Genomic DNA, 13,652 nt, shown 5'->3' on the forward strand with positions numbered 1-13,652 from the left:
GAATCTGGCCCCTGGAGTTGGATATCCCTTGCACTGCTGCTCTCTGTATAAATTAAAAAGTGATCATTATTATATTTTCATCAGTGACTCTTCAGGAGCACAAAGAACAATAGTCTGCTTGTCTTTATAACTGTGTAAAGAAAGAATGAGACAATGGTTGTTTCCAGATAATTTCAAGTTACACTTTAAGTCAAATTATGAAGAGGATAGTGTATTGTTAATCAGCAACCTCTAAAGGATTTCCAGAATAAATATCTTTAAATAAGAATTTAAACCTATAGTTCTTTGTGAAGAATTTTGGCACCAAAATAATATAAGATAATACTGGTCTAAACTTAAGAGCATTGTCAGACATTAAGAACAGAGCTCCCTTTCTCTTTTGTGAGTTTGAAGCATGTAAAGCAATTTGCTTTTTAGGCTGAAAGCTGCAGACATCTGAAGAATTCTTATACCATAAGCGATGAGACGTTAGAGGGTGCAAATGTCCCAGGTTCTGCCTGGACAGAAAGGCAGAGCCTGCCTCTATACCAACAGCCAGTGTCTGAACATGCCCAAATAGCAACATGCCACATGATTGCACCTTCCCTCAGGAAACTCTGCTGTGGCTCTTCAAAGGGAGGATTTCTAAGACAGAGTTATTGATAAAGAGGAAAAGTGCACATTACTTCTTTAAGTTGTGCTCTTTTTCCAAGAACCCTGTGCTGTAAGTGTTGCACAACCCTGACCACACTGCCAATAAATGCTCCAAGTCTTTGCAAGCTAAAGGAGGTAGAGAAACATCCCTATGAAATCACCAGAAACTGAAGAAATGTGTCTGCAATATTCTCCTTCCTAGTGTGGTTCCTTGTGCAGAAAATCCAACACAATCTGGTGAAGGGGTACCAGGGGTTGTGTGGCTGTGCAGGGTGCTCTTACTCTATACTCTGTCACCACTAGAGCTTAGAGACACATCCATAGTTATGGATGAAACTCCTGCATAATCCCACTGCCACTGCCACTGTGGGTTCAAATTAAGGAATGACAGTCCTTTTTTAACAGATCAAAACAAGCAACTAAATCACTCAGCAATGCTTGTTATTTGAGTGGCCATTTTCACTATATTTGCAGGATACTAATCAGCACAAATAAACTACCACTTTACTTCCAGCACTGGCTACTTATAAAACCTCTTCAGAAGATGAGTGGGGCCACAGATCCCTTCAATGCCTGGCTCACACTCACATTGCCTGAAAATGTTCCCATTCCTTTGGCAGGAACAACAGGAATGGAATGAAAATTGCTGTGAAAAAGCAATTGACAAAATGTTTAATTGCACGGTCCTTGACATGGATGGAAGCCAACTGAAAACCCTTTTGCTACAATTGTACATCTTTTACTACATAAATAGTAAAGCAGAGAAGTGCTACATCAGAGGTGTTAGAGATGTATGTGAGTCTGGAGACACGTGCACATAGTATTAAGTTGGTCCTTTACAGCTGTGTAGGTAAAAGTTGTATGGTGTTCTATCAGAATTGTCTGGTGAGATATTCATATCAGATAATAAACCACGGGCATCACCAGCTGCTGGAAGGACAGGGTTTGTGAGAACAAAGGTATTTATCTCTTAGCCATGGATAACAAAATTGTTTTCTCTCCTGTTGTATCCCATTGGAAGAAGGGTGCCAAGAAGTTTTACCAGTACTGATTCCTTTTTCATTATTTTTGGGGAGCAATACAACCATAATTAGAAACTCTACTATCACTTATGGCCAGTAAGGCCACACCCACCTTCTAAGCTCAGAGAAAGTACAGCAGTAAAACTCTGAAAATGTAAACATGTAAGCGACAAACATTAAATGCATCTCATGACCACATCAATTTACCAAAGGAGCTGTGAAAATTCTCTAGGATGCTTTGAATTGTAATGTTTTAATTAATGACTGACAGTGGGAGCTATTTACAGGCTAAATCTGTTCAGATGGCACACGGAGCATGTGATGTATTCTTGCAGGATGATGTGGCTGAAGTCATCTGGTAGTAAATATAATCTTGACTCAATTATAATTCCTTAGCAATTGTTTATGAATAAATCTCTAGTTTTACAAGACTCAGTGAAGGTATTATTGTAAACAAAGCATAAAAGCAGGTATATGCTTTTATTTCCTTTCATTTCCTTTGTCTTTGAAACAAACTATGACAAATTGGAAAACTACAGAATGCTGGACAACTCTTCACTGCCTTGAAGGGACCAAAACATCCAAGTGTACACAGGCAAATGGGGGAGTAATACACAGACCTAATCCCCTAAAATCGTGTGTGAGTGCTAAATGAAACATAAGCTCAAACATCCAAGCATTCTTCTGCAAATGGACTACATAGATCACATGTATTACATGGAGTGCTCAGCATTCTCAGATAGTGCATGGAGACAGACAGATGTTGGCAGGACATTTTTCCATACGAATGATGTCAGGATCATGCCCTGATCTGTTTTCTCTGCCAGTAAAAGCCAGACACATTACAAGTTAAAGTGCTTGGTTATGAAGAGAGACAGCCTTTTCTCTTCAATAGTCTGCAGTCTCCCACAGCAATGGCAGCTGGTAAATGTAATGATATCAGAATGGCCACATGGCCTTTTTATCCATCACCAGAAGGCAGATAACAACGTAAGGAAACCAAAACTATGTCCCTTAATGTATCTGGGCATGAAGCCAACAAAAGGCAAATCCCAAATTTAGAGAAATCAGATGAACCTGACACTAGTCTAGCTTGACCTTCTCAGTAACCAAGAGGATTTGAGACATCACTGCAGCTGGAAAGGCAACAGATCCAGCTTTCTTAACACTGCCTACCCTCTCGCCAGTAAATGCTTGTCAGTGTCATCTTGCTGTTCACCACTGGTCTTCATCTGCAATAAGGTCTTCATCTGCTCCATTTTGCCATGCAGAACTACCACAGCTAACTCAACACTGTTCAGAGCCAAGAAACCACCAGCACACAGTGTCTCTACATCCACCCATTCTTCCACTCTTCATTTACAGGCAGATATCCCAACCAAAGTGAAGCAAGGAGAAAGTAGCACCAGCAGAGTTCTTCAGAGAAGCATGAGTCTGTGGAGAAACAGGCTGCCTCTGCCAGGCTGTGTCAGCATGTAGGTATGGAAATGATGGAAAGACCGAGAATTTCCGTGAGAAGCAATGAAGGCTGCAGAATGAGAGCATCAGTCTGACTGCTCTAACATGCAAGTGTGCTAAAGTACCAAGTTCAAGGTTTGCCCAGACCATTTCAATAATGCATCAAATGGGTCTCCTTTCTCCTACTTTAACAGGTGTGCTTCACATGAATGACTTTAGAGTGGGTAATTCAGGTGAAAGTCTTGCCCATGTGAAACAAAGAGGATGGGGAGGCAATGGGGTGAAGAACAGCCTTATAAACTTACTTCAGCTATTTCTAAGGCTGTTTGATAACATTTCATGCTACAAGCTTTTTGCTGCCCTTGCTGTTTCGTGGTGTTGCTGTGCATGAGGCAAAGGGAACACGTTAGAGTGGAGAGATGCACGAAGAGGCTGGGAGGATAAATTGGGACCTCACAGTGCAAAGCAGTGGGAATGTGAGAAAATATAAGAACAGTTTCAAATCTCAGCAGAAATGGAAATGGTGTTAATTGGATGGTAAATAAGGGGAAGACCCAGAAGGGGTCTGCAGAAGGGGAAGACCCAGAGCAGAGAGGAGCAAAAGGGAAAAGGTACCAAAAATGGGCCAATGCATCTGCAGCCACTACAAAATAATGGCATGAAAGTCAAAGGGATTTTTCTTCTCTCTTGCAGGACAGAATCTCAGCACCTCCTCCCACAGCTGTGTTCTAAAAGGATCAAACAGTGCAGTTCTTCCCTATCTGAAACCAGAGAACTTCTAAAAAACAACTGAACAAATGAAGTATTTTACACACTCAGCAACCCAACATTTTTATAATGTTCCTAAATACTTTTGGTGTTAAAAGAGTTTCTTGTCAGTTCCTGACTGTGTTGAACCTCATAGCAGCTCACAAATTTTCTTAACTGCTGTTGCTTTTGTGTGAATGGTGCTCTATTTCCTGGGAAGGCTGCAAATGCAGTTTCACACCATTTATTTTCTTTCCTTCTTTAAAACACTTTATATTCATAACTCAGCATCCTCAGCACACCATTACTTATCTTGGTTCACATGTGCAAATGGGTGTAATAGTATTAATACATAGATGTAGTAGCAAATAGTCTTGTAAATGTCTGATGGTGTGAGCTAGTGATTATTTCTATTGATATTTTATAGCATAACATTTCTTACATTAATATTGTAACTTGACAATCCACAGTTTACACTGTATTTTTATACAGCACAATGTGTATTTCAGTTATGCTGTAACTGTAGGGATTTTGTGCAGTTCATGCTGAAACCCAGCTAGAATCAGAAGTATTTCCTTGACAGTGTGAACCTCTGAGAACACAGCACTGACATGCCATTAGTACATACAGCAGTCTTGCCTTCCAAATGAATTTCTAGATAACTCAAAATTATATGAACAAGCCCTGTAGAACAGTTTAACTCTCAAATCCAGTTCAAATGGCACACACTTGGCCTTCACAAAGTTTTCATCCAGCTAATCAGTTCTGCAAGACTTCTCTATTATCTCTTGATATTCTATGCCCAAATACTCAATCCATCTGACAAGACTAACCAGAATAGTTAGATAAGCAATTACTGGTCTCTCAGGGTCCATAAGAGTCTCTTCTTGGAGATGTTTTTACCAAAATCTATTAATGTTGTTAGTAGCAGACTGAGACGATGCAAAACAATCTTGCAGTCTTTATTAAAACATGCAGCACAACAAAACCTGTCCCTATTAACATCCATGTGTGAGACGAGATTAATGCACAACAGGTGACATGACAAGAAAGGCATGGATGAACAAGGGAAAGAGTGCAAGCTCTGCCACAAAGGTCATCTTCCACCAGAATTTTTACTGCACTGAGCAACAGCTGGAGAGGGTGAGCCACAGCATATCCTGACAGGAAAACTGCACCTGTGAGAAACTGTTTAATTCTGAGCTGTGTGAGAGGAATATCTTCCTCAGAGAAACTATGCTGTATCATGACGTGTTTAGAAGACAGAGAAGTACAATAAACTCAGGGCTCTCTTGCCAGGATTTCTTCTCCCACATCTTTTCATTTTAGACTTGAACTAGGAGGAACTCAGTTGAAGGTTATTAAATTTTGACAAGGCAAGAAATGATTAGAGATAAGTGTTGCTTATGATCAGTGACAATATACAGGTAGACAGTTTCAGCTACCAATTGATGGGTATTGAACAAATTAAGCATAATAGGAATTGCATGACAGATATACAGGAGGTGATTGGTTTCAAAAAAAAGCCCCCATCAACATACTCAGATATCTTCCTCCTCCTCATGGAATCTACAATTCATATTTCTGTTTAGCTGATAATTTCATTTATGAGTTACAAAGCATTTATCTTGAATAGTACAGATGTTTAGTGAACAGAATGATTCATCTCTTCCTCTCTACTTTCTAAGTAGGACAAAGAGATGCCTCCAGTGTGTGCTAGGATGGAAGCATGTCTGTCATTAAGTTGTTGCTTCCCAGATAATAACTACCCATTAAGAGAAAAATTTGGAAAGAGTGCTGCCAATAGAACTCACACAGAGTAATGCTCTCTCAAGTGATTGTGCTCCTGAGACTCTTACTGCCTGTTTCTTTTTCTCTCACCAAAAGCCACAGTACATACAAAGACCTGCTCCTTTTGAAAACCAGTGACACAGCTTCATTGCCTTGCATGTGTGGGAAGTAAAAGTCTGAATGGCTTTCATGAATGAACCTCATAAACACCTCTACTGAATTCAGAAGATGTAAGAAAGAAAGTTTCAGTTTGGAAAGACTGAATAAAAGTGGAAATCACCCTAGGGAATGAAGAACACCTAAGATTCTTATTGATGTTAAATACCACAATTAGAAAAAGTATAAAACCATCAGAATTTAAAAAACACTTGGTTTTTCAGATTTTAGCCCTAAAACTGTATTAACTTCATACCGTTTGCTGAAAGTATTCTAACTGAATACCAAATACATGATCTGTTTAATATATAGCGTATACATTTCATTACCATGCAGTATGTTTGCTGACACATAATGAAAGAAAAGTTGCCTAAATTAAGCATCTGTTACATTCAGTCCTACTTTTAATTATATACATCTCATGAATATGTTTGTGGTTTTAGAAGAGAACCTAAGTAGGTAGAAATACTGGCAAATTTTTGAAGACTGCCAAAGAACTGGTCACAAATATTTGCAAAGAACATCTACAGCCACAGTTCTGTCTGCACTGGTGCACTCCAGTTATGGCACTAATAGCACCATAGATTTGCACATTGAATAAGTTGCCTATCTCCTCTCCTTGTTGATTCATGTCTGTTTTGCATGTGGACAGCTTTGTTGCTCCATCTCTGCCTCATTTTTCACTTGGAGGAAGGCAGTGGCATAAAGAACCCCAGGGACATTAGAATGCTCCATAAACATGATTAGAGCATTCAGCCTCTTCATTTAAAGCAAGTACCATATTGCTCCCAACATCTGCTTTGGGCTATAATGGGGCCCTTAAGAAAACCACACCACCCTGAATGAGCAGAGCCCTGGAACATCTGTTGATTTTGCCTGCATAGTTGGCAGCTACAGACATGGCATTTCATACTTACTGTCACTCACACCCTTGTGCTGGCACTCACATGGATTCCTCTGGGATAGAAAAGTTATCCACCTGAAGCTGAGGTTCTCTGAGACAAGCCTGTGCTGTGTAAACTGCACTTCTGTGAGGAGGGCTCTGAGCATTGGGGTGTGCACTTCACTGGAGCCAGCAAACTCATAGTATGGGTATGTGGATTCCATAAGTGGTAATAGTGCAAAGACCATGTAAACACTAAACTGTCAGTTTATGTTGTTTCCACACTGAAAAGTGAAACACACCACAGTTCAATTGCTTTTTACACTTGAAATTCTTTTTTCTATTAAACATCACTTTTTTAGGAACAGTAGAGTGCCTATAGCTAATTGTTCACTTGTGACAAATTAACCACTGAAAACTGTGTCACACTCTTACAGGGAACGGACTGATAAACATTCAACGGACTGATTGATGATTTCCAACATGAAACCAAGAGATACCAAAAGATGCATTAGGATTTTAGCAGAACTCTAGAGCTGTGGGTGAAATCTTGCTAATGGCGCCAGCCTCTGGATGAGTCACTAACCTTTATGGCTGCAAATAACGAGTCATTTTTTATCTCTTTAGTAGGGATATTACCTGTTGAACATCCTGCTGGAAAACACAGAGCTGCAGCCTTTGATGTAGCCGGACCTTTCTGTGTTGCCAGATGCTTTCTAGGCGCCGCTGGTGATGCAGGACCTCATGTACCACATCCAGCACTTGGTGAACAGCCTTGGAGTAGTTTGCAGTAGCAGTGAGGGATTCAGAATTCCCAGGACTCAAGGGACGCTGTAGGACATCCAGCAAGGCTTTTCCATCCTGGCTCACCTGAATGAAGAAATAGGTCTGCTTCACTGTTCTGGTACTTAAATAGCTGCCAGCTGACAGAGAACAGCCTAGCTCATTCTTTTTCTGCTATGTGTTTTCCTTATTTCAGTCAAAAAAGAAGAAAGAGCTCATAACATCTCTTTTTAACTTGTCCTTACACATGCAGCACTTGCCTTTGCTTCCTAGTGGCCCTGCTGTGTCACTCAGCAGGAGCTCAGGTACAGCACCGCTGCGGCTGCACACAGAGATCCCAGGGCTTTATTCCACTGTGACACTTGGGCACTGAAAATTCCTGACACACACTGCTTGGTGACAGGTGGCATTTGCAAGAGCAGGCCTATCTTTGTGAGGAGGTGGCAATTTAAGAAAACCACAGATGGCAGAGTCATTCATATTCTGTATAATAAGGGAGAGTCCTTCTTTGTAGGATTACTAAGTATGTCTATACATTGAGGAGTGTGGCATTCCATTCTGTATTTCATTCAGTGCCAGTGAAAAATAAAATGGTATATGACTGATTCTTTTCTTCCCCAGGAACAGCTCAGAGGGACCTATGGTCTCAGTTTTCAATAGACTATGAAGTTTGCTGGGAAATACAGAGCCCTCTGCACACATGTAACCTTTTTCAAGCATATTAAAAGATATTTACAGATGCAAAGGCATTTGGGCATTAAAATAAAATCAGGATGCCTGGGTTTTTAATGTCAGATTTTTTTTTTCTGGAACATTCCTGGACCATTTTCATATTGCAAGGGCAAACTGACAAATTTAATCATAAAAACCAGACTTCTGCTAAAAATGTGTGCATGCACTGATTCTCGAAAAACGGCTTTCTGAAATAACTTTTCAGTTCCAGATTACAAAATTATTTTGTTCAACAGAAATGGTAAATGAGGACACTATTGGAATCCCTCTCTTTTGCCATCCTACTTTTTGCTTTTCCCTCTGAAACAAACTGCAGTGAAAATGACAAGTTTTCCTGAGAAGTGCATTTGTAAGCAATCACAATCACCAATCCTGACAGAAAATACGGAAATGAATGTTTTTCATCCAGTTCAAATTTTGAATACTATCAGTCAAAGCTAAAACACATCTACAGGATTTCCATGTCTCATTTATTCCTGTATTATAAGTTGCTTATTCAAATGTAGCAAATACCCTTTTAATGCCCAAACCTGTGTCTTCTGGCAAGCCATTCCACATCCTGGTCTGTGTGTCCAGTGCATTTTCAGAGAAGCCAAGAGACCTTTTGAGATGCATACTGGCAAAAATTGGAGTCAAATCTCATCATATTTATGACTATTTGGTGGCCTTAGGAAAATTCTTGGTTTTTTTTTTTAAGTATTCAAGGTAATTTGGGACTACATCAGGAAATAACTGGAGAGTACAAAGGGAGTAGCTTCCCACACTCAATTTCAGTTGCTGCTGAAGATCAGCTGAAATAATTTGCACATGCTGGAGCCTTTTAGGGTCACAGAGGGACCAACAGCAGTGGATAGTGGTGATATGATGGAGGATTTTGGGAGGAAACATTGAGGCACAGGTTGACAAGATTATGGAGATGGCATTAGCTGCTAGTCAGGAAGAAGCAGCTTCCAGAGGAAGAAGATAAAGCATACTACATCCTATTTTATCTGTGGGAAGACAAGCAGCAGCTACTTAATTGCTGGGAACAGGAAACCAAGGCCATGGACACATGTGGGTGCAGATCATTAGACCAGAAACTCACTCTTTGCACTGGCTAAATCCACTGTGTAATTCACTGTTTCTGTTACTGGGATTTGGGCTTAGAGGTGGTTTGAATCACTCCCTGGGTGGTGTTCCAATGGTTTTAATAGAGTCCCTGCTGATTTACACTACTACAATCACAGCAGAACTGGGATTAAAAATAAAGGTTCAAAAGTTTAGCAGTAAGAGATGTGATTGCACAGAAAATATAACACACATGTTTTACTCAGGAAAACTTTCTTACAAAGTTTGTGCTGTAATACAGACCTATAAATAGCTACACTTCTGCATTGTCTCTTACTCCTTTCTCTTCTATGGGATGGAGGTATTTATCTGTTGCATGGCAATTTGCTTCTGTTGTCTGTCTAAAAAGCCTCAGAGATTAGAAGTTATGATTTTCCCCTGATGGGGATAACCTCCTGGTTATTCTCTGGACAGACAGATTTGAAGTCATTGTGTTGTCCTGTTAATGATCATTAATACAAGTCAGAGGCTATTAGAAGTGTTCTGCTCTCCAATTTACACCCCTGTGCCATCACATTGGAGTAAACAAATAAAAAGGAGCGTGGTGACCGTCAGGTAACCAGTGGTACTCAGTATTCTCAAGGATAATGTAGATATTCCAGGGTTTCCTATCATCTGCAGCTCTGAAATTCTTCAGCTTAAAAAGTTTGTTTTCCAAAACTGTGACTATTATTGCATTCCCAATCAATAGCTCAGAAGTTCTGTGCTCTCAGAATTCCCCAATGAGTGGATTTCAGAAAGGAACAGCCTCACAACTGGAGAAGCCACCTACTGTGCTCTTTCATTCATTTCCATGTTCTCCTCATAACTGCAAAAATAAATCAACAAAACTCTTTTCATGTGAATCTTTTTGAATTTTTCAAGGATTGTGCGAGGAGACAAGCAAAACAACTCAGGTTAGTCACATCACTTCACTTACATCTTATTTACAACATATTTTTAAGTATTGCAAATGTCCTAAGCTGAATAGACCCACACCCCATGACTTGCAATCCCAGTAAGGTGCAAAATCCAGTGTTGCATTTGTCAAAGCAAACTGCTGCTGGACTCTGGGAAAGTTTAGCTCACCACCTGGCACAAAACACACACACACTCCTATCACCTGTTGATATTCCTGGCTTTGTGGTAGGGAAAGGATGGACAGAATGCAAATGCTTCTGAAAGAAGTTATGTAACCTTGGGTGAACCAAAGGAGAGATTTTGCTGTGTTAGTGGAATCATCCCATGGCTGCTCTATACAAAGATAGGGAATAAGTGAAAATCTGCAGATATCCTTCCTGAGGATATATATATCCTCAGGAAGACCTCCAGAGCCTTAGAAGTGACAAGACTAATGGTGCCATCTGTGAAACATACAGTTTGCACTAGTGAAAAAAAAAGGGGTTTAGAGAAAATATATCACTCCTCTGACCAGAGCAAACCATGAGCAAGTGGGAGATACATATATATATATACACATACATATACATATACATATACATATACATATACATATACATATACATATACATATACATATTCTGTCCTGGAGTCTTCATTTGGTAACTTACTAAGCATAGCAAACACTGCAGGGTTTTCCAGTCCAGCTTGGAAAACCCTGCAAGGAGCAAAATCCCTTCACAGCCAGAGAGACACTCCAGTACAGCACAGGACAGGGAAACTGTCTTTTTGTCAGTAGTTTTTACTTTATCCTGTAGCCTAAATGGGGAAAAAAAGCAAGAACTTCATGGTTTTTTTTTTTTTTGACAAAATTCCAGAGAATTTGTCTCAGCATTCTTGGCATCCTCTTTTAAAGGAAAAAAGCACATATCCTATTTAGGTGGGAGATATTTCACAACAGTATATACAAATACATCTGAGATGGTGCTCAGGGACAGGATATAGTGGTAGATGATAGTTTTAGCTCAGCAGCTGGACTCAGGATTTTAAGGGTCTTTTTCAGCCTAAATGAATATAGATTCTATCTAGAGCAGACTTTTGAGCATTTGTTGCAATTAGGACTTTACATCTCTTTGTAGATTGAAGGAAAAAGCCTTTGGCATCCTTTGAGCCATCAGCATACCTGTGCTACAGCCAGGACTCATCCACAGAAGGAAAGCAAAAGGAGTAAAAGCACTGGTGGCAAAAAGGGGTTCCCAGTTCAGCAGAGACAGAGAAATGCCTCTTCTTTGGGGTGCCAACACTGGTTCTAGATTTCATTTCTGTATGATTTCAGATTTTTCCTTTGGTTCTTCCCATAAAAGCAAATTGCTGGGAAGTCATGTACTACTGCCTAGGATTGGGTCTGACTCTATCTTTGGAAGAGTTGCAGGAATGGAAAGGAAATCCTGCCTCATTTAGAAAAGCTAAGCTCCTAAATGCAGCCACGTGTCTGTTATCACTTAGCAGACACTCACATTTGCTCTGGGAAGCACATACCTCTGTGTAGGCCTGGGTCACTTGCTCGTAGAGGGTCTGGTGATGGTGGATGGCCAGTTCCAGGTCTTGCATTTCTGAGGGGAGACCTCCATCACTGCACATTTTGCACCAGGCATCCACACCTGAGAGGAACTGAAACAATTCCAGGAACAATTAGCAACAATGACACAAAACACCCCATCAGCATTAGAAAACTTTGCAGAGTGCCACACATGACTGCAGCAATGACTGAGGAGAACATAGAAGTTAAAAGGAATCCTTTTGGGCACCTTGGAAAGGCACATTCCTGTCACCTCCTCAGTACTCAGAGGATGCCTAGATCTAAAGGAATGTTTTCTGTTTCTTCCGGATTAAAAATAAATGCTTATTTAAGCAGGTTCAGCAAACACCCATTCTAAAAGCCTTTGCATACCATCAGGGAGGCTACAACCCTGCAAAAGGGAGGCTGCAACATGTTTAGAGAAAAAACACCAGTGTGAAGCACAAAAGGGCACAGTGACAGCTCCAGCTGCATTTGGCATTGTCTCATCTGTCTGTCTTCCCTCATTTACCTGTCCTTAAAACTACTCACATGAGAAAACTCCCATTTTAAATCACTGCTGACATTCATTTCAGTGAAAGGCAAACAGTCTGCATTCCAGGAGCTCCCATCCCAGCTCCAGTTTGATGGGGTTCCTATCAGGATGCCAAGGCTTTAAGCCCCTGTGCCACATGTGCTTCTGGCCCAGGTCAGCAGTGATCAGATGTCATTACCATCTGATGGCTGCTAAGCAGCCAGCACAAAATGAGCTGCTGGTCTCAGTCCAGTTCCTGGTGGGCAGATGTCCATGAAGAGGGAGGGAAAGAAAAGCATTGCCATTGCAATTGATATGGTTTAGCACCTTGGTTGGAAGCCTTAACAGCCAGCCAGAAACCGAACACTTTGGGATGCAAAGGGGTGAAAAGAATATTTTTCTACTCTAAAGGCCTCCAGAGCAGTGCTGATGCACTTTGGCAGAACAAACTGAGGAAGCTCTCCTGGGTGCTGCCTGCTCTGTAAAAAAAAAGAGGAATTTAGTCTCTAAGACTCCCACCCTGTTTTTCTTTTAAGCAGAGCTTGGTTCAATGACACAGCTCACATATTCATATTCTGTCCATGTGAGCTGCCTAATGCCACCTCATTATTTCTCATTAATGCTTTCTCTTCCTCCATCTTTCTGTTCAACCAGCCTGCCACACCTTGGGCTATTTATAAAAAAGAACAGCTAATTATATAACAGATGTAGTGCCCTGTAGGACAAATGTATAATGCCACAAAAGCACCCCAGGATCACAGCTTTGTCACCTCCTGAAGTGTTCACCTGTGGCTTGTTAGTTAAGCACTCACTCACAGTGTGAAAGGCTGTGAGATTCAAAGTAAAGAATTCCAATTCAACTCTTTCTCTGGCATCAGCACCCTTTTTTATAGGTAGTGTCAAGCTATTCACCATGCTGCTGTGTAATCAAGGCTCTAAAGTGTTTGCACTGTAAACACTTCTGTGCACAAAGATTTGTGACAAAAGGTGAATTCCTATGAGTTCGTATCTACAAAGTAAAAATCTACCAGTGATGACTGTGCTTTCTAGAAAGCTAGAGGCAAGGATGGCAGGCTCTCCTGCACTGGTTTGACTTATGATCTGTTGAATCTGTTCAGATGAAATTCCCAAACATCCCTGCATAAAGCTGAAGTCATCACATTTTGTGCCAAACTAATGGAATTCACATGATTTCTGATGCAGTTTAAGAGCACAGAGGTGGGATCAATCCCTTTTGGGGCTGTTCCATGAACCTCTTGGTTGAAACAGCAAACAAAAGACCTTTACACCTCACAGATGAGTGCTCCTGCAGCTGGAATCACACTGTTATGGTTCTTATCAAAACTGCTGATTCTACCCACTTCAGTA

General features: G+C 40.6%; 1 protein-coding gene across 13 annotated transcripts in view; it reads right to left on the reverse strand.

Moving 5' to 3' along the window:
* Positions 1–13,652, reverse strand: part of KALRN (kalirin RhoGEF kinase) — a 464,835-nt gene that overhangs the window by 225,220 nt on the left and 225,963 nt on the right. For all 13 annotated transcript variants that reach the window (XR_014616305.1, XM_084209314.1, XM_084209316.1 and 10 more), the window contains 2 exons: positions 11,731–11,862; positions 7,330–7,560 (listed from right to left, as the gene is read on the reverse strand). Coding sequence is in view for 12 of the 13 variants with exons in the window: in XM_084209314.1 (XP_084065440.1) it covers positions 7,330–7,560; positions 11,731–11,862 (363 nt within the window). In the remaining variant the exon portion in view is untranslated. The remainder of the gene's footprint in view (positions 1–7,329; positions 7,561–11,730; positions 11,863–13,652) is intronic.

The sequence above is a fragment of the Fringilla coelebs genome (assembly GCF_963513975.1).
Source record: "Fringilla coelebs genome assembly, chromosome: 7".
Classification (NCBI taxonomy): domain Eukaryota; kingdom Metazoa; phylum Chordata; class Aves; order Passeriformes; family Fringillidae; genus Fringilla; species Fringilla coelebs.